Source organism: Ahaetulla prasina, chromosome 1 (genome assembly GCF_028640845.1).
Source record: "Ahaetulla prasina isolate Xishuangbanna chromosome 1, ASM2864084v1, whole genome shotgun sequence".
NCBI lineage: Eukaryota > Metazoa > Chordata > Lepidosauria > Squamata > Colubridae > Ahaetulla > Ahaetulla prasina.
The window spans coordinates 293,577,476-293,600,337 of NC_080539.1; the positions used below are offsets into that span (position 1 = coordinate 293,577,476).

Genomic DNA, 22,862 nt, shown 5'->3' on the forward strand with positions numbered 1-22,862 from the left:
CCTCATTATCTCTGTCCTATCCAAAGAGACATTAGGCAGGAAGGAGCTCAGCTTTGATCTTTCTTTTTTCTTGTCTGCTGTGGCAGGGAGACCAGCACTGGACTGACACATTGATGCATGCTATAATGACTGCTTTTAAAGACAATGCACTAACAAAAAGGAATGTGGAAAAGAAAAAGAAAAAAATAGAAAAGCCCTCCAGCCCTTCCGAATCAACCAAGGTGATTGAAGTCACTGAAAGAGAAAGGAGACAGCTGAAGGTTAAAATACCCACACTTTCACCTAGCAAACTACCAACACATTAGCTGTCTTCTAGAACTCGTCTTGAGATTTAAAAACTAAACACTGCTAACTAGAACAGTACTAAGTGGCCAACAGCAGAGAAGAAAGGGAGAAATGATGTCCAAAAATAAAAAGACATATTTAGAAGCAGTAGCAGATTGAGGCTTCCATCCAAAGAGCTTGAATCTCTTTTTAAATTAATATAGTTTATATCCAGGTTTCAGATGTATGGTCATGGTATCATTTTCTAAGAGGCACATTAAAAGATGCCAATATTCAACTTTCTAAGAATTCTGTATAATGTGCCTTTGGGATTCCCCCGTAAAGCAAGACGTTATTTCAGCCCTGGCTGTAAGATTTTTGTAGACAGACTTGACAAGAGACCCAATCACAATTGACAAATGAAAAGGAAGAATATACTTAAAATGTCCACTGCAATTTCAATGTAATTGCTGGGTCTATCTTTGTAAACCTTGGAAAACTGCTCCAAATCCCTTTCCCAGTCTATGATAGTTCAACTTCAACTTCTACCATCCCCATCCTGCACTGGCTGTTGTGACAGATATTCAGTCCAGTCGGTCTGGAGGATAGTAGAATGGGATATCGTGGGCCATCATCTAGTTTTACAGAGTAATTTGACTAACAATTGGGAATCACTCTCCCTTTCACATTTTGAGCAAGCCTCATTATCTCTGTCCTATCCAAAGTGACATTAGGCAGGAAGGAGCTCAGCTTTGATCTTTCTTTTTTCTTGTCTGCTGTGGCAGGGAGACCAGCACTGGACTGACACATTGATGCATGCTATAATGACTGCTTTTAAAGACAATGCACTAACAAAAAGGAATGTGGAAAAGAAAAAGAAAAAAATAGAAAAGCCCTCCAGCCCTTCCGAATCAACCAAGGTCTTCCACCCTCTTAAAGTTCTGGCCATTAGACTTTCTTGGGTCTGCGTCCAACTTGATAGTAGTAATAAATGCTGATAAGTACAAAGAGGGCTCGACTGATGAGAAGAAATGTGGCTCCCATAGACACTTGGCCACTCTCAACCAAGGTGATTGAAGTCACTGAAAGAGAAAGGAGACAGCTGAAGGTTAAAATACCCACACTTTCACCTAGCAAACTACCAACACATTAGCTGTCTTCTAGAACTCGTCTTGAGATTTAAAAAAACTAACTTACTGCATTCTTATTTAGCAAGATGGCCATGTTACTTTTGGTTTTGAACAAAAGTCACCCAAGGTTAAGTAGACCTATTTGACAATGATTAAAAGAAAGTTGTAGCTAAAAGCTGGCCTACAAATGTGCTTTTGCGCATATTTGTTTCTGAAAGAAGGATCCCTATAACTCAGATCACTTTTAACTCTGTTACATAAACTTTGCTTCAGATTAGGCTATATGTAGGGAGCCAGAACATTTTAAGCAAATGAATCCGAGTTTTACTCTATAAATTTCCCCTTAGATCTGAACATTCAAACCAAAGCAGATCACATATTTTGCTTGGGATTCCAGCTTTTTAAATTTCACTGTTTTAACAGCTTTTTCTTTTTAACATGAAAGGTTAGTTTTCCCATTGACTTATGATAAGAAAGCAATTTCCAAATCTCTCAGGAAGTACAAGGTAGACAGGATTTAAGGTATTAATTTTTTTATCCTGGGATAACTGGTTACAAAAGCCACATTTATCAATTGGTGAAGGCTTAGAAGAGTTGGAAGGGACCTTGGAGGTCTTCTACTGCAACTCCCTGCCTGCCCCGAAAGAAGAAATGTTTGAAAAATAGAGGGAAGGCTTGATTTTAAAAATGAAATTAATCAAGTTGTGAATTGCTTTGTTTTCAGAGCTTAGACGCTTTGGTGAATTGGGAAGAAATAACTAGGTTGTATCGATTTCTTTTCAGCACTTCTTCGTGAGCAAATATGAGTTCCACTATCACTGTTGGTTAAAGTCCCATGCTCTGGTCTCTCAAAATAGTTACGAAATATGTAGCTCATAATGGGACTGCTTCTTTACAGAGAGAGGGAGGGAGGATGGGAGGGAGGGAGAGAGAAGAGAAGAGAAGAGAAGAGAAGAGAAGAGAAGAGAAGATTTCATTCCTGTTTCCCAAAAGACCCCTATTTACCCAGGAACTGTACTCCAAAGTAGCAAGCTTCAGTCAGTAGGGTCCAACGGATTATGACCTTTTCAGCTGTGTAGAGGGCATTCCACATGATGAGCGAGATGCCTATCGCAGATTGGAAGGGAAAAAAGAGAAGGATGAGACTAGCCGATTTACAGGATGAGCACAGGATAAGGAGAGCTGCAGGATATCACAGACAAATGCTGCCATTCATAAACCATAAGCTTTATGAAAGGACAAATTCCAAACAATCAGCTATTGCAGGTTCACAGGCACTGTGATTTAAGCCCTCTGGCCCTTCATTTTGCAAATTTTGAAACTTTCAAGATTAACTTGACACATAATCTACAGTACTGTCTTAACAAATCGTTTATCTCTTCAGTTCCTATTCTCCCCCACTTTTTTTTTTTTCTTATAAAAAAGTTTTATTTTTACAATCTTATCAAATAATTCATCCAATGTACAGTTATATACAATTAGTCGGGCCTGCCCAGTCACCACCCCCCTTTTTAACCTTCTTCCCTCTTCTACCTTCTTTTACTTTCCAAACCTTCCTCTCCTTCTCTTATCTACCTCCTCTCCTCCCTCCACCCTACACTCTTCTCCCTCTTCTACCCCTCTTCCTTCCTCTTCTCCTCTTTCCTACCTCCTACTCTCTCTTTTTTCCCTCCCCACCGTTCTAAAATGGCAACTGGTCAGACCCGACCCTACATTAATTATCTTCAATAATCCCTGTACATTAACCATCACTCCATCACTAACCTCAACCCCCCCATCCCCCCCCCCCTTACCCCCCACCCCCCACCCCGACTTCCCAGAACAAAATGCAGGGTATCAAAACTAACAATCATAATCTAAAATAATTCCTAAATTATAATCTCTAGTCTCTCCACGCTTATTCACACTCTCAATTCCCCTCTCCTTCAAAAATATATCTAATACAAATTATTTCCTAAATTTACTCATGTTCTTGAACAAATCTTCGTCTTCTTCACTCTAGAATACAAGTCATTAGTAATCAAAATAAAATCAATCCTCGAAAATGATTGGTGCCTATCAGAAAAGAAGGTAAAATCCCTCTCTTCTGTATTATGTTCTCTCCAAATATCTCTTAATTCCAAGTCCTCCATCATATCAAAAAAAGCCTTTGGTAATTTCGCCCGGCTTGATATCTTCCTTAAGCTTTTTTTGTCTTTTTGAGTATCCAACACACCATTCCAATCACCCATTAATATATATGATTTATAATCCCAAAATACTATTCTTTTATGTAAAAACTTGAAAAATTTTTCTTGTTGTTGATTTGGAGCATAAACTCCTATTAATAATGTCTTCTTTCCCTCCAACAAGAGTTCAATAGCAATGTATCTTCCTTGCTTATCCACCTCAATTAATTTTGCTGATATATCCTTCTTTATATATATAACTAAACCATTTTTTTTCTCCAAAGAGGAGGCAACAAAATGTACTCCCAGTTTTGAATTTATCAAATATTTCTGGTCTAAAGATCTAATATGTGTTTCTTGTAAACAAGTAATGTCATTTTTAAATTGTTTCAAATAATGAAATACTTTCCTTCTCTTCTGCGGTGAATTCAAACCATTAACATTCCAAGATAATAGTTTAATTGCCATTATCGGCCAAAGGAAACTTTTGGAACACTAGCCGCAAATCACATTTTGCTTTAGGCCTTGCTCCTCCCACTGTTTCCGTTGTAGTAGTTGCCAGTTGTTGTTGTGCCTTCATCTCTTGTTCCTTGCGTTTAGCAGCAGCTCTTGTCAGCCTTTGTTCTTTTGAATCTAAACCCGTCGTAGGTATTTCCAACACTTGTAATAAATCTTCTTCCATCACAATCTGTTCTTGTACCTGCTTCACTTCTCTTTCCTTCACTTCAGCCTCCCTTCTTCTAGCTTCCAATGGGGGAAGACTTCCAACTTTTAATACCTCAACATAAAATTCTCTTGCTTTTCCAACTGTATTGAACGATGTACTTTCCTGCATAATATACTATTATACCAGTTGGAATATCCCATCTATATTCAATCTGATGTTTTTAAGTTCATTCACCAGGAAGGCAAATTCCTTCCTAGCCCTTAACATTTTGGTGGAATTTCCTTTAATATCAAAATATCTTGACCAGCAATCTGAATCTTCTCCCCTTATATGAAGCTTGCAAAATCTGATTTCTCACTGTTCTATTTGTAAAATAAATAACAACATCCCTTGGCAACTTTTTTTGCCTTGCTATCCAAGAATTCACACGATATATTTTATCAATTTGATAAGCCACATCTGCTGGACGAGCTGCTAATATCTCAGCAAATACTTCAGAAAAAATTTCCCTTAAATCCTCTTCTTTATTCTCTTTCAGACCACGAATTCTTAGAGCAAATTCCATATTTCTGTATTGTATCAAAACTATTTCATCCTCTGTCTTTTCCATTTTACTTTGAAATTCAGCCATTTTATTTTCTAATTTTAAATTACATTGCTTAATTTCTTCAACCTCCTCTTCTAATAAAATCACATTCGTTGCCAAACTTTGTACTGCCATTACAAATCCTTCTTTAACTTCTTTATTTCCCACTTGAATTTCTGATATCTGCTCTTTCATTTCAGACATCTCATCAGTTATAACTTTAAATTTTTCTTCTATAAAGCCTTTTAAGTTCTCTTGTAACGCCTCTAAATTCAATGTTCTAGTCTCTGCTGTATGAGCTGGAGAGGCACCAGCTGATAAAGTTCCAGAGCTCTTTGTTACAGTAGACTTTAATTGTTTGGCTGCCATCTTCTATAAAATTATTTATTTATTTATTTCCAACTTAATATTCACTTTAAATCTTCTTAACTTCTGAAAAACACAGTCTTTTAAAGCAGTATTTAAAAAATCTCCCTAGATTCTATCAGCAGGCAGCAAAGAGTTAAAGCAGCAAGTAACATGCAAATTACCAACTGCAGAGGCACACGCTGAAAGTATCACTTTCGCTTTCCACTCGTTAACTTGTTAACAATTCGCCTCCATTTTCTTGCTGTTTTCAAGCTTGTTACAAAGTATCGGGGAATGTCCCCCACTTTTAATATGATAACCAAGTAATTTTTGTCCATGGTTGAACAGGGGCATGCTTTATTTCAAAATGGACTTGTAACATCATATTCTAAGCATTTATGATGTATCAGAATATTTTAATTATATGCTAGTTTAGAACTGTTGGCTATCTGCCCATATTTCATTTTGTACATTTTGTTCTTTGTCTGTATTTCCTATTTATATACTTTTTCAATTTTTCTTTGTTCTATCCATTTCCTTTCTTCATCTGTGGGCATGAATGAACCTTGCCTTAACAGTTATTTGTGCTGTGATTTCATTTTTTTAAAGTCAGTCCTGAAAATATTTTTCTAAGAAGCAAGTTTCAGGATTAATAAAACTAAAAAGTTCACTGTATTTTTATTCACTTTCACATATATACCGTTACAATATCTTTCCCCACTCCAAAATTTACCAAAATCTACCATCTACCAAAATCTACCAAAATTTCAACTCCATCCTTTCACCCTGCTTGGCATTATTGATAGATGTTTATCTATTAGCACATTCCTCTTTGGACACATTACGTGAAGATCTAGGTCTCTGGAGAAAGCGGTCTCTCTCCCCCCACTCCTCATCATTTTATTAGGATTTAGAAATATAAAGGTTTTATTTATTTAGCGTATTGCATCTACAGAGGTTATGCAATCACTGATATATTGTCTATCCACTGCAGGATGAAGGCTTCTTCCCCATGTTTCCAACCAATACCGTCTTGCATTTTCATTTTCCAATTGGGCCTGCAATAATTTCTGATGTCGTGGATCCATCTTGTTTTAGGTCTCTTTTATGGATGATTTTTATTAAGTGGGATCTATTCCATGACTGCCTTGGTCCACCTGCCATCAGTTCTTATTGCTTTGTGATCAGCCCCATTTCCATTTCCATTTTTTTATTCTCTTGATGATATACTTTCATTTGTTCTCTAATCAATGTGCGGATCTTTCTATCTTGTCTTGTAATGCTGAGCATCTTTCCATGGCTCTTTGCACCACATATATACACACACAGATACAATGCAATACACTAGAGGAGATAATATATTAAGATCAAGCCACAATAAAATCACCATAATATGGAGCCATAGAATTGCAATGGGCTAAATGTTATAATTCAATATCTAAGGAAGCTAACCATCTAACCACTTCTGGTGTGGCTCTGATGAGATCAACCCAGGTGCCTTGAAATTTCCTGAGAGAACATTCTTGAACTATATGTGTTATAGTTTGTTCGGGTGTACCACAGTTGCACTGCAGGCTCTTAGTCATTCCCCACTGAAAAAGCTTTGCCTTAGTTCTGGCATGGCCTGTCCTGATAGTATTCAGGTGGCTTCAGTGGTGGGATTCAGCCAGTTCTGTCCGGATCGCGCGAACTAGTAGCGGCAACTATGGGAGGCTCCACCCACCCACCCGGGCGTAATGCACGATTACTGCGCATGCGCAGAATGCGCAAACGCTCACATTTGTGAACCGGTAGGGAAGGTAAGTGATTCCCATCTCTGGGTGGCTTCATATTTTGGGGGGCAACTGCAGTCCTAGAAATGGTTTTGTTGGATCCGTGTGATCGGTTTGGTTATGGTTATTAAAAGTCGCCCAACTTAATTGCCATTCTTCATTTAGATTGTAAGACTGTAGTATGTTAAATACAAAAGTAAAAGACTAATATAAAGTAAGAAAAATATTAAAAATAAAATAAAAAATGCAAGGTGAAAGAAAGAGAAAATAAAAAAAGATATATATATATAAAGGATGACTCTCTCCAAATAAGTATAATTAATTTCACAACTTAACATCTCCTCTAATATTTCAATCAAAAAAATCTTCTTCCCATATACCATTCTTTATCAATAATTAATAAAAAGTCATCATTAGGTTCTAATCAGTAAAAATTCATTAAGAAATACCAGAAATACTAACATATTCTAGTTTAACCTTAAACTACTAAATCCATAAATCATTTTTTATTCCAACTTATTACTTTCTGTAGGAAATAAAGCAAAATTAACCCTTCTTCATTTTACAAACAGATCTTTAAAGCATCGTTGTTCAGTCCTGGATAAAAGGAAATTCTATTAATAGCTATCACTTATATTAATCCTGGTCAAATAAGTCCACTCTGAATTCCTTCTGTTTACTTTTCTTGATCTTTAATCCTGGGAAATGATGCTCCACCAACTGATTTTTTTTATCATTATCTTTTCATCAATTCTTAGAAAGTTTCCTTGTGTCTATAGATTCCAAAGTCACATTCCAAGTCACTCATCTGATTTATTATTTGTATATCCCCTTTAATTATGAAGACATCAACTGGTTTAATTTGTAAATCAATTGTGTCATCTTTTTCCATATGACTCATATTCTGGTATTTTTAAAATGCATTTTGAGATCCACAACATCTTTGTCTATATCACTTTTGCAATCCAGCATTTTCTTTAAACTCCAAATTCATATTCAAGTTAGTCACAATCTCTGTTTTATCCAATAAAATCTTTGGTTCTTCCGTATCTCCTAAATAAATTGTTCCCAAATAGTTTTAATTTCTTCTATACAGGTAGTCATGGTGGTGCAGTGGTTAAAATGCAGTACCGCAGGCTACTTCTGTTGACTGCCAACTGCCAGCAGTTCAAATATCACCAAGCACAAGGTTGACTAACCTTCCATCCTTTCGAGGTTGGTAAAATAAGGACCCAGATTGTTGGGGGAAATATGCTGACTCTGTAAATTGCTTAGAGAGAGTTGTAAAGCACTATGAAGTGGTATATAAGTCTAAATGCTAGTGCTAGTCCCCACTTAATGACTATTTGTTAAACATCCCATAGGTAATATTCTTTCAAGTCCATCTAGCCCCTTAACTAAAGTCAACTTTCTAGTCCCCTTTTTGCCATTTTTTCAAAAAATTAAGGTTTCTTTAAACCTTTACACTTACATTTAATTTCTTTCATCCAGAAAGAAATAGATATAAGAGCCATGGTGGCGCAGTGGTTAGAATGCAGTATTGCAAGCTACTTCTGCTGACTGCCAGCTGCCTGTAATTTGGCAGTTCAAATCTCACCTGCTCGCAATAAAATTCCTTATACCTCCAGGCTTGAAATTTTAGGCCTGGATAACCTCAAACTACGCTGTCTACGTTCTGACCTAGACTTAGTACACAGGATTATCTACCATAACATCCTACCTGTTAATGACTACTTTAACTTCAACCGCAATAACACAAGGGCTATCAATAGATACAAACTATATGTTATCCGCTCTAATCTTGATTGCAGAAAATACGATTTCAGCAATAGAGTAGTAAATGTCTGGAACACTCTACCTGATCCTGTTGTTAGTCTCTCTAACCCCCATACCTTTTTTTAAAAAAATTTGAATTTATATCCCGCCCTTCTCCGAAGACTCAGGGCGGCTTACACTGTGTTAAGCAATGGTCTTCATCCATTTGTATATTATATATATTATATTTGTATATTATATATATTATTATTTTACCTTAAACTGTCTACCATGGACCTTACACATTTTTTTAAGAGATCCCTAATGGAGTATACATAAGTGCACCAGCGTGCATACCATCCCTGTCCTACTGCCCCATTTATATGAACTCATTTTATATGTTTATGGCTATGTTTTGCTTATTTATATCCATTTCTTTGGGACAATTTTCATGTGTCCATGGCTATGTCTATACTGATACTTGTTCCTTGTACTTGTTGACAGATAAATAAATAAGTAAATAAATGTTGACTCAGCCTTCCATCCTTCTGAGCTGGGTAAAATGAGGACCCAGATTGTTGGGGACAATATGCTGACTCTGTAAACCGCTTAGACAGGGCTGGAAAAGCACGGTGAATTGTGCTATTGCTATTGCTATCCAGGGTGAGACGGGATTCTCCCAGCATAATGAAATTTTCCCTTCAGAAGATTCTTAATATATGGAAACTCAAGAATGAAGGAGTTTGTAAAATAGTTAAGTGAGGAGATAGGCAAACCTAGTGTCCAATTTGAAGATGCCAAATCACTGCTTAGGTAAGATGCCTCGACAGCTCCAAGAACTCTCAAACCTGCTGGAAACAGCTGTTTTACAATTTCTTCCCAGAGGAATTTCTGTTTGGAACAAACTCGTGGGTGATCCTTGTCCTCTCCTTAATCTGGAGAAGAGGAATCAGGAGCCAATACCTTGACTGGTTCTTATTTCTATTGCAGTTGCCTGCTATTGTGTGTCTTTTGTGTCTTTTGAGAAGGCTCTGAGGCTGGGAAAGATGTAAGGAAAAAGAAGTCCAAATGGACTTGAAGAATGAGGCTGGGGACAGACTGGTATGGAGAAAATCTCTATATATATTGTTGCTATGAATCAACAGTGACTTGATGGTAGAAAGGGTACATACATAATCAATCAACATAATCTACCACATTCGTCACTAGGTTTGTGGGTCTGACACAGCAAAAATCTTTATCCCTTGTCTTTGGATTGTTCTGTGTACTTCAACAATCAATGGAAAGATAAATATAAGCAATAAAATCCCTGCAGAAGCTCTAGAGATGACAGTTCGCAGATCACTAATTTACCTCCAGCAACTACAGCCTGTTCACATATTTCAAGAATAAAAAGCTAAAGCAAAGCTAATGTTTTTCCATTAAACTGTTTGGGAACAATGTGGTATATTGTCCCATAATCTAAACCTGTCCCTTTTGAAGTGGGGAAAAAGAGAATGCACAAAATTTGCTAAAAATGAGGGTGCTCCAGCATAGCCAAGTTACTCTGTATTTTTATTTGTGGCCAGCAGATGCTGCTGCAGACTTCGAAAAAAGAATAAGGCATGAAAAGTTCTCACTCTACACAAAGAATTGCCAGTGACAACCAGACTCAAATCTATTTTGACTACCTGCAACCATGCAAACATAGTGTATGACTTCTAATAGCTGTGCCCATACAGTCCCAACCTTATTTATAATTTTCCCCCAGAAAGGCAATAGGAATGTGAGCACAAAATAGCACTGGGTTGTGAATGCTAAAAAAGACTCATAGCCCTGAAGCAGATCATTTTAGACGTCAAGCCAACAGCTGTGGTTCAGCTTGGATAAATGCTTTCACATTAAAAAAAAACAACAACAACAACAACAACAACAAAACAGGCCATACAAGCTATAGCTTATCCTTCTCCCTAACTAGATTAGTTTAATTTTATTCTACTTTATTGCACATGTCTGTAGGGTAGAGTTTAGGTCTCTTTATTTGTTCAATTTATGTTCCATTTTCTCTGGAGTTGCTCACAGTTCTGCACACACTGTATATCTCCTCTAATTATATTGCCAGGATGACAAGCTTGTAAGAAAGCTTGTGCAGAAATGGAAGGCCTATTCAAAGACACTATTGGTTGGCCAAGACTTGAGACTCCCTTAACCAGGTCTTTTAATCATTTAATTTACCCTGATAATTTGGAGGGATTTCCCCCCACAAATTTTAAATTTCTATTTAAATCATCTGTTTTATTTCACATGTAGTTTTAATAGGAGCCGTGGTGGCGCAGTAGTGAGAATGCAGTATTGCATGCTAATTCACTGCTCACAGCCTGGAGTTCGAATCTGACTGGCTCAAGATTGACTTAGCCTTCCATTCGTCCGAGGTCGGTAACATGATGACCCAGATAGTTGGGGGAAATATGCTGATTCTGTAAACCGCTTAGATAGGTCTGTAAAGCACTATGAAGCAGTATATAAGTGCTATTGCTATTGATAATACTAACTGACTGAATGCAGAGTGATGGGTGAGGGAAATCAAACATGTGAGTGATTCTTAGGTGTAAGATACAAGGACATTTTAACAGAGAAGGGAGAACTAAAACAGAAACAAGATTTAGAAAAACAAGGGATTGAGATTGATTGGTACACACGACTGCAGATACAATCAAGATATGATAAAGATTTGAAACAATATGGTTTTAATTTGGGGGAATCAGAGTTGGATCAGATAATGATTGGAAAGAATGAAAAATGATTAAAAGATTGTATATTTATTGCAAATTAGAAGATGAAGAAGTAAAAGAGACAATGATAACATGGGCGAAAAGCTTTGGTTATGCAATAGAATTAGAGAAATGGCAACAACTATGGGAAAGGAATTATAAATTGACAACGGCAACTGCATATAAAGAAAATTTATATAAGATGTTTTATAGATGGCATAAAATGTTTTATAGAAAGGCTGGCAAAAATGTTTAAAGATAAATCAGCTAAATGCTGGAAATGCTTGCATTTGCCGGGATCATATTATTATATGTGGTGATCATGTACAGAAGCAAAAAATTATTGGTCTAGAATACAGATTTGGTTAGAGGAAATGTTACGTAAACTTGTAGAATTAAAACCAGAGTTTTTTTTATTGAGTATTTTGCCAGAAAGATATAGAAAAGAAGATGTGTATCTAATTATACACATAATAACAACAGCAAGAGTTGTATTTGCACAAAATTGGAAGACAGAGAAAATCCTGTCAGAAGGTGAAGTAATAAAAAAGATTTTAGACTGTGGGGAAATGAATAGATTAACTCTAAGAATAAAAGATAAAGAGGAATCGGTGTATTTCAAGACAAGGGAAAGATTCTATGTATAGTTGGAAAAGAAATATGAATAAAAGATGATAGATAAATGATTCAGATAATAGAAAGTTAAATGAGGGAAAAGACAAAAGAAATAGAAACCCAGATGATGCCAGAGTAAATGGAAAAGGGGATGGGAGGAGGGAAAGAGAATGCACAAAATTTGCTAAAAATGAGGGTGCTCCAGCATAGCCAAGTTACTCTGTATTTTTATTTGTGGCCAGCAGATGCTGCTGCAGACTTCGAAAAAAGAATAAGGCATGAGAAGTTCTCACTCTACGAAAAGAATTGCCAGTGACAACCAGATTCAAATCTATTTTGACTATCTGCAACCATGCAAACATAGTGTATGACTTCTAATAGCTGTGCCCATACAGTCCCAACCTTATTTATAATTTTCCCCCAGAAAGGCAATAGGAATGTGAGCACAAAATAGCACTGGGTTGTGAATGCTAAAAAAGACTCATAGCCCTGAAGCAGATCATTTTAGACGTCAAGCCAACAGCTGTGGTTCAGCTTGGATAAATGCTTTCACATTAAAAAACAACAACAACAACAACAACAAAACAGGCCATACAAGCTATAGCTTATCCTTCTCCCTAACTAGATTAGTTTAATTTTATTCTACTTTATTGCACATGTCTGTAGGGTAGAGTTTGGCTCTCTTTATTTGTTCAATTTATGTTCCATTTTCTCTGGAGTTGCTCACAGTTCTGCACACACTGTATATCTCCTCTAATTATATTGCCAGGATGACAAGCTTGTAAGAAAGCTTGTGCAGAAATGGAAGGCCTATTCAAAGACACTATTGGTTGGCCAAGACTTGAGACTCCCTTAACCAGGTCTTTTAATCATTTAATTTACCCTGATAATTTGGAGGGATTTCCCCCCACAAATTTTAAATTTCTATTTAAATCATCTGTTTTATTTCACATGTAGTTTTAATAGGAGCCGTGGTGGCGCAGTAGTGAGAATGCAGTATTGCATGCTAATTCACTGCTCACAGCCTGGAGTTCGATCCTGACTGGCTCAAGTTTGACTTAGCCTTCCATTCGTCCGAGGTCGGTAACATGATGACCCAGATAGTTGGGGGAAATATGCTGATTCTGTAAACCGCTTAGATAGGTCTGTAAAGCACTATGAAGCAGTATATAAGTGCTATTGCTATTGATAATACTAACTGACTAAATGCAGAGTGATGGGTGAGGGAAATCAAACATGTGAGTGATTCTTAGGTGTAAGATACAAGGACATTTTAACAGAGAAGGGAGAACTAAAACAGAAACAAGATTTAGAAAAACAAGGGATTGAGATTGATTGGTACACACGACTGCAGATACAATCAAGATATGATAAAGATTTGAAACAATATGGTTTTAATTTGGGGGAATCAGAGTTGGATCAGATAATGATTGGAAAGAATGAAAAATGATTAAAAGATTGTATATTTATTGCAAATTAGAAGATGAAGAAGTAAAAGAGACAATGATAACATGGGAGAAAAGCTTTGGTTATGCAATAGAATTAGAGAAATGGCAACAACTATGGGAAAGGAATTATAAATTGACAACGGCAACTGCATATAAAGAAAATTTATATAAGATGTTTTATAGATGGCATAAAATGTTTTATAGAAAGGCTGGCAAAAATGTTTAAAGATAAATCAGCTAAATGCTGGAAATGTTTGCATTTGCCGGGATCATATTATTATATGTGGTGATCATGTACAGAAGCAAAAAATTATTGGTCTAGAATACAGATTTGGTTAGAGGAAATGTTACGTAAACTTGTAGAATTAAAACCAGAGTTTTTTTTATTGAGTATTTTGCCAGAAAGATATAGAAAAGAAGATGTGTATCTAATTATACACATAATAACAACAGCAAGAGTTGTATTTGCACAAAATTGGAAGACAGAGAAAATCCTGTCAGAAGGTGAAGTAATAAAAAAGATTTTAGACTGTGGGGAAATGAATAGATTAACTCTAAGAATAAAAGATAAAGAGGAATCGGTGTATTTCAAGACAAGGGAAAGATTCTATGTATAGTTGGAAAAGAAATATGAATAAAAGATGATAGATAAATGATTCAGATAATAGAAAGTTAAATGAGGGAAAAGACAAAAAAGAAATAGAAACCCAGATGATGCCAGAGTAAATGGAAAAGGGGGATGGGGAGGAGGGAAAGAAAGAAGATTACAAATGTGTATTGTCTATGTGTACATTTGCATCAGCCTATCTATGTGTGTATGCCTGGATAGATTTTTTTTTAATAGAAAAGGAACGAAATGACTGGACTTTAATCAGTGCTTGTAACCTCTTCAAGAATAGAATCTTGCCCCACAGAATTTCAAAATGAACCACTTTTACACCATTTTATAAAATTAGAGTTTTGAAATGACCACTTAGTGCTACCATAAATGTATGCTTGGGCTCCAGAATTATACAATCCAGGAACTGTTTCATTACCATTGATAGCTCTGGTGTAAAACATCAGAATAACTTTGGGACTGATTAGGAGGTGGTAAAATCATGATGACTAATCTCCGTGCTACTGTAACCTGACGTTTAATTATTCTAACATCCTATATGCCTAAGAAATCTCAATTTTGCATTTGAACAGTTCAAGCGTATGACACACCTTGTGAATGAGGTCTTAGTTCCATGGCTTTGTCTCAAAGTGACGAGCATACACACAGATACACAAACACAAAATTGTAATGATGGAGTCATATTCCTATATCACATCTAGTAATTTGAATCCATCAAAAGAGAAGTAATACCACTGAAATTAATTGATTCATACATCAAATGTGGCATGTAAGTAAATAATGGAATAATTTGGAATAAAAAATGTTTTTTCATCATTCAAACAGCATTATTTTCTCTGTGTCTGAGAAATGGCATTACGGGATCAAGTAATATTGCTTCCAAAGTTTGTACAGAAAGAAAGAAAAAATATGGCTGATTTCACTTGTCAAGAGAGCTAGGTTATCACACCTAGTTTCCCAGATATATTTTTTACCTTGGCATTAAAGGTAAATTAAAATGAAATAATTTAAAAACTCTTGGAGCATCTTGAATAATGAAGTTTATTTGACATATTACAGTCTCAAAACAGCACATTTGCATCTGACCTAACAAACGTTATATCTCGGTGAGCAAATGATAACAGCACAATTTCGGTATCATTATTTCTGATGACGGTGATGATTTATTCTGCCCCTAGGGACTGAAGACAATTAACAACATTACAGGCCCTGATTCTTATTTATAATACCATTTTCCCCCTGAGCCTGTTAAATGACTTCAAAGCCCAACTTGATTGCACAGTATCCTTCCTCTGGGCAAAATTCCATGGAAGAAACTTCATGAAGATGAACAGTAAACATTCCTCGTCACTTCCCGCCTGGACTATTGCAATGCTCTCTACATGGGGCTCCCCTTGAAGAGCACCCGGAGGCTCCAGTTAGTTCAGAATGCGACCGCGCGGGTGATAGAGGGAGCACCGCGTTGCTCCCATATAACACCTATCCTGCGCGGCCTGCACTGGCTACCGGTAGTCTTCCGGGTGCAATTCAAGGTTTTGGTTACCATCTTTAAAGCGCTCCATGGCTTAGGACCGGGATACCTTCGAGACTGCCTTCTGCCACCGATTGCCTCCCAACGACCTGTGCGCTCCCACAGAGTGGCCCTCTTCAGGGTGCCGTCGACCAAACAATGTAGGTTGGCGACCCCCAGGGGGAGGGCCTTCTCTGTGGCGGCACCAGCCCTGTGGAATGAGCTTCCTCCAGGATTACGACAACTCCCTGACCTCCGGACCTTCAGACGTGAACTGAAGACTTTATTATTTCAGCGTGCGGGACTAGCCTAAGAACAAAATGTTTTAACCAAATTTTAATGGGGGTTTTATTGGTTCTTATTGTTTTAGTGATCAGGCTTTGATAATATTTAGTTTTAATCTGGGTTTTAAATGTTTATTTATTATATTGTTCTATATTGTTTTAATATGCCTGTGAACCGCCCTGAGTCCTATGGGAGATGGTGCGGTATATAAGTTTAATAAATAAATAAATAAAATAAATAAAATTCCATTAATTTACTTCTTGTCCAATGGCAAGTGATTACGAAAGTTATAATGGGTATAAAGTTATTATGGGTCCTTGAGTGGCTCAGTCTGCTAAGACAGTCTGTTATTAACAGCAGCTGCTTGCAATTACTGCAGGTTCAAATCCCACCAGGCCCAAGGTTGACTCAGCCTTCCATCCTTTATAAGGTAGGTAAAATGAGGACCCAGATTGTTGGGGGCAATAAGTTGACTTTGTATATAATATACAAATGGATGAAGACTATTGCTTGACATAGTGTAAGCCGCCCTGAGTTTTCGGACAAGGGCGGGATATAAATGCAAATAAAAAAATAATAATCCCAAATCACCCAGGGCTTCATTTCAATTCAGATTATTTCTATGCAAAGACACTGCAGGCTTAATTCTCCTTCCATCCCAGGAAATAAACCTCCACCCTTCTAGGCAGTACTCGACTTATGACCATAATGGACCCTGCTTGTCGTCATCATATGACCGACTCAATGTTACAACTTCTTTGGCAGCTATTGTTAAGTGAATGCCACAGTCGTTAAGAGAACCAATGTTGCTATTTTGCAATGGTTTTGCCAAAAAATGAAGGTAAATGTTGGTTTTCAGCAAAACCATTGCAAAATGCATTGTGTGACTGTCATAAGGTTGCTAAGCGACCAGTTGCAAGTCAAGGACTACCTGTATCAGCGGTCACCAACTGCTGGTCCACAAGAAAATTTTGGTGGTCCACAGAAAAATTATTTACATTTTAAAATATTGCACTAAATTAGGGGTCCTCAAACTATGGCCCCTGGGCCGGATACATGCAATGAATGTTTGTGTTGCTACAAAGAGTCTCACCCTTTGGGGTCTTTTTGTGTGGAGGGGGGGCAGAAATTCCAACTTGGGGTCTGCTTCAGCCTCCTGGTGCAGGGCTTGGGGCGAAGGCTGGAGGGAAGTGCTGCTGGTGGTAAGGAGCCGGAGTACCTTGTTCCAGTGGGACTGTATCATGGCCAGGAACTGGCTGACCATCTCAGCCTGCTGAGCCTCCAGGCGCCAGTACCTGGCCTTGCACTCCCAAAGGTCTTCCCTCTGCTTGGAAAGCCTATGCTCCTAATCCTCAATGAGGTACTTCTGCTGAGCCTCCTTCTCAGCCAGATCCAATCTGAGCCAGCTGTTTTGCCAACTCTTTCTCGTGGTGGCTGCTTAGCTCCAAAAACTGCTTCCTACTGGGGCCCTAAGGAGCCCAGGCAGGGAGGTGAGGAGTGGCTGGCAGGGGAGGGGTGAGTAGAGGCCGATGAGGTGCCCCTCGATGTGAGCGACATCGAGTTGGCCACGCCCACCAGTCACATGACCACCTAACCACGCCCACCCAGCTGGTCATTAGGCAGATCATATTGGTGGTCCGCGGGATTTAAAAATATGAATTTAGTGGTCCCTGAGGTCCAAAAGGTTGGAGACCCCTCACCTGTATAGTATTTACTCAGCTATTCCCAATAGACTAGACCACATCAACATCTGGATGCTCATGTATCACTTACTAAGTAAAGCTCCTCCATAAAGACGGATAGGCATTTTACTGTTGACTACCTCTTCCTTGAAGACGGCATCATAGATTTGATCTGGAAAGGTGAGAGCCTGGAATAGAAAAACAGATTTCAGTTTTTTTAAAAAAACTCCTGTAACTGAAATATTTAGTGTCCAAAGAAAAGGATTTTTACTGAAAATAGAAATCAGATATAATTAAAGCTGTCTCAGACAGATGTCAATGCTCACAAAGAGAAGTTCACTTGGACCACCATTTTCATCCATGCCCATGAACAGCGGGTGCAGATAGTAGTGGGAAAAGAGCTGAAAAGCTACTAAAATGTGGAATTTTGTTCTTTTATCTGACAACTGCAATGAGATTACTGTATGCTCAAAAGTGAAAAGTTTGAGGAATAGCAGGTGAAGACAATAGAGCTTGCAGAGATGGATAAATCGACTTCTTTGATTAGAGGAAGAACAATTATCTATGTTATTATTTATGGTGAACAATTATCTATGTTATTATTTATGGTGACTGTAAATCCACTATTGCATGAAACGAAAATATGCAGTATGAATTGTGGGTTAGAAAAAAAAATTGGATAATTGAAAAAAGTGAGTTTTTATTGTAATTATAGATATAATTTTGTAATTATATTTTGCTGCATATCTTTTTTGTTTTCTTTACTCCTGTATTAGCTTGTGTTAGTTTTATTAAGACTTTTAATAACATTTATATTAAAAAAAGAAAAGAGAGAGAAAACCCAATTTTTATTTCAGAGACACATAGAGCTGGAAGAGTTTAGATAATCCTGCTCAGTGTAGGAATCTCAGTTAAAACATCCCAGACAGATTCCATTAGAATAATTCCAATGAAGAAAAGCCTACAATTTTTCTGGTTTTATTGATTCCACAGTCAAATTTCTTTAATGTACACTGAGAGCCTATGCACCAAAGATAAATTCCTGGTGTGTCCAATCACACTTGGCCAATAAAGAATGCTATTCTATTCTATTCTATTCTATTCTGTTCTGTTCTGCTCTGCTCTGTTCTGTTCTGTTCTGTTCTATTCTGTCTATTCTGTTGATTATTCTGTTGATTATCAAGGCCTGTTTTCCTATAAACTAACTTCATTATTCCATAGCCTGCACTTTGGTGCACAAGATGCCAGGTCTTGACTATCTTCTACAGCGTGTGACATCATTTAGTCCTTGACGTCTGACCACAGTTGGGACCAGAATTTCTGTTGCCAATCAAGGTGGTTGTTAAGTGAGTCGCATCCAATTTTACAAATCTTAAATGAATCAACTACAGTTGTTAAGTGGATCATGTGGTCATTAAGCGAATCTGGCTTCCCCATCAATTTTATTTGTAACAAGCCAGCTGGGAAGGTTGCAAATGGTGATCATATGAATCCGGGATGTGCAACCATTATAAATAAATGCCAGTTTCCAGGGGCCTAAATTTTGATCATGTCACCATTAGGAACTTGCCATGGTTTGTGATAGGACTGTTTCCAGTTTTTGTAACTTTGAACAGTCACTAAATAAGTGGTTGTAAATCAAGGACTACTTGTATCTAAAAAATGCTCTTGAACTGCTGCTTCCTCCTGAGTCTTCTTTTAAAAGAAATGAAAGCTTAAACGTACCACCCCAGCCACTTCCTAGACTTAATCTCTGATCCCTTTATCATTTCCATTGCCATTGCATAAATCTGTTACAATTCTCTGAATCCTTCTTAAAAGTGGTGTCCAGAACTAGAATGCTTAACTATGATTTGACCAAAGCACTTCTTCTCCAAAAACACTACACTACTAACCAGAGCATATAAAACATTTGTTAGACCAATTCTTGAATACAGCTTGACTGTCTGGAACCCATACCACATTTCTGACATCAATACAATTGAACGTGTCCAGAAATATTTTACAAGAAGAGTTCTCCACTCCTCTGAATACAACAAAATATCTTATGCCACCAGACTTGAAATCCTGGGTTTAGAAAATTTAGAACTACGCTGCCTTCGACATGACTTGAGTTTAACTCATAGAATCATCTATTACAATGTTCTTCCTGTCGAAGACTACTTCAGCTTCAATTGCAACAATACACGAGCACACAATAGATTTAAGCTTAATGTTAACCGCTCCAATCTTGATTGCAGAAAATATGACTTCAGTAACAGAGTTGTTAATGCTTGGAATACACTACCTGATTCTGTGGTCTCTTCCCAAAATCCCCAAAGCTTCAACCAAAAACTGTCTACTGTTGACTTCACCCCATTCCTAAGAGATCTGTAAGGGGCATGCATAAGAGCACAAGCGTGCCTACCTTTCTGTCCTATTGTTTCCTTTCGTTATATCCAATTAATATAGTTATTATATACTCATGCTTATATATATGCTTATGTATTGTTTAGTTATTTCATGCTTATGCTTATATATACTGTGTGACAAAATAAATAAATAAAACTAAATAAATAGAATAGAGTGGCATGAATACTTCTTCTGATTTGGAAATCATACTTGTATACTGTATTAAGGTTGTTGATGCAGCCTTAAATTCCATTTGCCTTCTTTGCAGTCTCATCTCACCACTGAATCTTATTCAATATGGATCAATTACTACTAGAAATCTTTCACAAAATCTTATTACCAAGCTTGGTGTCTCACTTCCTTTACCCATGCATTTGATGTTTGATTCCTGAGTGAAGAACTTGCCTGTAGTAAGTTTCATTCTGTTACTACAGATCGTTTTTCTATCCTATCAATATTGTTTTAAATTTGTTTTGTTCTTTTTTTCTTCTAGGAAAGGGGTCCCCAACCCCTGGGCTGCAGCTCATTACTGGACCACGGCCCTTTTGGAACTGGGCTGCACTAGTGGCAGTTAAGTGCAGCTTCATTTGTATGTGTGGCAGGGGCTTGCACCTGCCTCTCACGTGGAACTATTCCCTCCTCCCCGCCAGGTCCGCCAAGCCAGAAAGATTGGGAACCGCTGTATTAGGTATCCAACTCAAGTTTATGACACCTGAAAATCTGATACAACTTGAACTCAATATTTTATTACTTCGCCTTAGTAATGAAAACTAATGAGTCAAGGACCACTTGCTATCTCTCCAATATGATGAGAAAACATTGAAGAACAATGGTCAAGGGACTGAATCTGAGGAGAGTTTTTTTATAGATTTCATTGAAGTTTTGTAAATTGCCGAGAACAGAATGCTAAACAAGTCTAGGGACAGACGTTTAAGTAATTTGATCAGATGGCCTTCATATGAAAATATTTCCCTTACTTACCATGATGGCAACCCCAGAGAATATGATGGCTGAGACAAACTGCCAAACCCTGGAAGTTCAAATGAAAAAAGAGTTAATTATCATATCCTTTAAATATGGTGTCTCCTCCAGTCAGCAATAAATGAAAAATAGTTACTTCTACTTCTGCAAAAAGGGTCATCTGAACAATTCCTGTTGACAAGAGAATGCAAAATAAAACAGGGTATAGAAGAGAACAAGATATGTATTTTTAAAAGCAATTTCAAAACACTTGGGGGGGAAATCACCAGGCAGTTCAGAAAGAGCATGTAAATGCTAATTGTCTATCATTAATACCATCCAAACATTGCTAATGAGGTTTTGTTTGGAAAATAGGATGTTCCAGCTAGTAAGGGAAGTTTTGAAAAATATTTACAGTGCCATGTTTTAAGTTCATTAATGAACTGTCCTCAGCTGGCTACACCATTCCAAGAAGAGATGCCTATAAGGCTATTATCATAAAAATTAACACCTCCTGTAAGGAATTTGTCTCTTCCTTGACTAGCAGAACCCTGCTATATTTATATAAACCCCAGCAGTCCTCCAGGTCTATTGAACTGTAAGTTCTATCGTTCTATGAACAACAATAAACAATGTGATAGAGATTTTAATACCGCAGGCAATCCTTCATGACTGCCCTGTTTAACAACTATTCAAAGGTGCATGCAAAAATTGTATTTGTTAAGTGAAAAGAAGCTCATCTACATGGTACAAGGTTAAATGTTACATCTTTTTGGTTAGTTGAATGCATACTTACTATTTATGGGTAGCTGTTTATAGATTTAGAACAGTGACTATAGCAGATTTAGACTTTGAAAAACTTTTCAGCCAGTACTTAATATAACAGCTTCTAAACATTTCCTCTTTAGTCATTTACAAGTAGAGGTGGGCTGCTGTTTTTCGGGCAAACCGGTAGTTCCGACCAGTGGTAGTTCTGACCAGGCTTGCCCACCTGCCCCGGCACTATCCCGTCCTATATAATTGCTTTGTGTTTGATGTACGCACTCACATTTTCGATTCTGGGCGAACTGGTTGCTACATTATATGATGGCCACCTCTGGTTACAAGTGTTACTATCCTTGCTTTGGGATATTTTTCCACTCTTCCTTGAAGAATTCGTCTCGCTCAATCTTTCTGTTTTGTGGAGGTTACAAAGGTTATATTTTTGCAGATAACTGTACACAATTTTATTGTGGCACACACCTTTTCCAACAATGGACTGTTGCTCTGGGTTAACGTCACCTTCCTAAGCCTTGTAAGTTCATGCCACATAAATATAAAGACATATACTTTTAAGTAAGGTAAAGGTAAAGGTTCCCCTCGCACATATGTGCTAGTCGTTCCTGACGCTAGGGGGAGGTGCTCATCTCCGTTTCAAAGCCAACGAGCCAGCGCTGTCTGAAGACATCTCCATGGTCATATGGCTGGCATGACTCAACGCCAAAGGCGCACGGAACGTTGTTACCTTCCCATCAAAGGTGGTCCCTATTTTTTCTACTTGCATTTTTACGTGCTTTTGAAACTGCTAGGTTGGCAGAAGCTGGGACAAGTAACGGGAGCTCACCCCGTTACACGGCAGTACTAGGGATTCAAACCGCTGAGCTGCCAACCTTTCAATCGACAAGCTCAACGTCCTAGCCTCTGAGCCACCACGTCTCCTTTACTTTAAGTACTTTACTAAAGAACTTTACTAAAGTACTTTAAGTACTGAGTACTTTTAAGTACTCAGTACTTAAAGCAAACACAAATCTGAAAATAACTTTGGCCTCTCTCTCAAATTTCTTGCACCACATGGGATGAGGTGCTGCCTTGGTGAGGTTGCTCTTTTTCTGGTTGCTCCTGAGCTCCAGGCCAAATTCTAAGACTTGACCTT

At 37.6% G+C, this 22,862-nt stretch overlaps 1 protein-coding gene across 1 annotated transcript in view; it reads right to left on the minus strand.

Annotated features, from left to right (window-relative positions):
- Window positions 1–336: 336 nt before the first annotated feature.
- The window catches only part of TP53I11 (tumor protein p53 inducible protein 11), a 102,066-nt gene continuing 79,540 nt past the window's right edge, over window positions 337–22,862 (minus strand). The window contains exons 4-7 of the mRNA XM_058161712.1: window positions 20,972–21,020; window positions 17,691–17,787; window positions 2,400–2,501; window positions 337–1,346 (exon numbers count right to left, since the gene is read on the minus strand). Coding sequence (XP_058017695.1) covers window positions 1,213–1,346; window positions 2,400–2,501; window positions 17,691–17,787; window positions 20,972–21,020 — 382 coding nt within the window. The 3' untranslated portion in view covers window positions 337–1,212. The remainder of the gene's footprint in view (window positions 1,347–2,399; window positions 2,502–17,690; window positions 17,788–20,971; window positions 21,021–22,862) is intronic.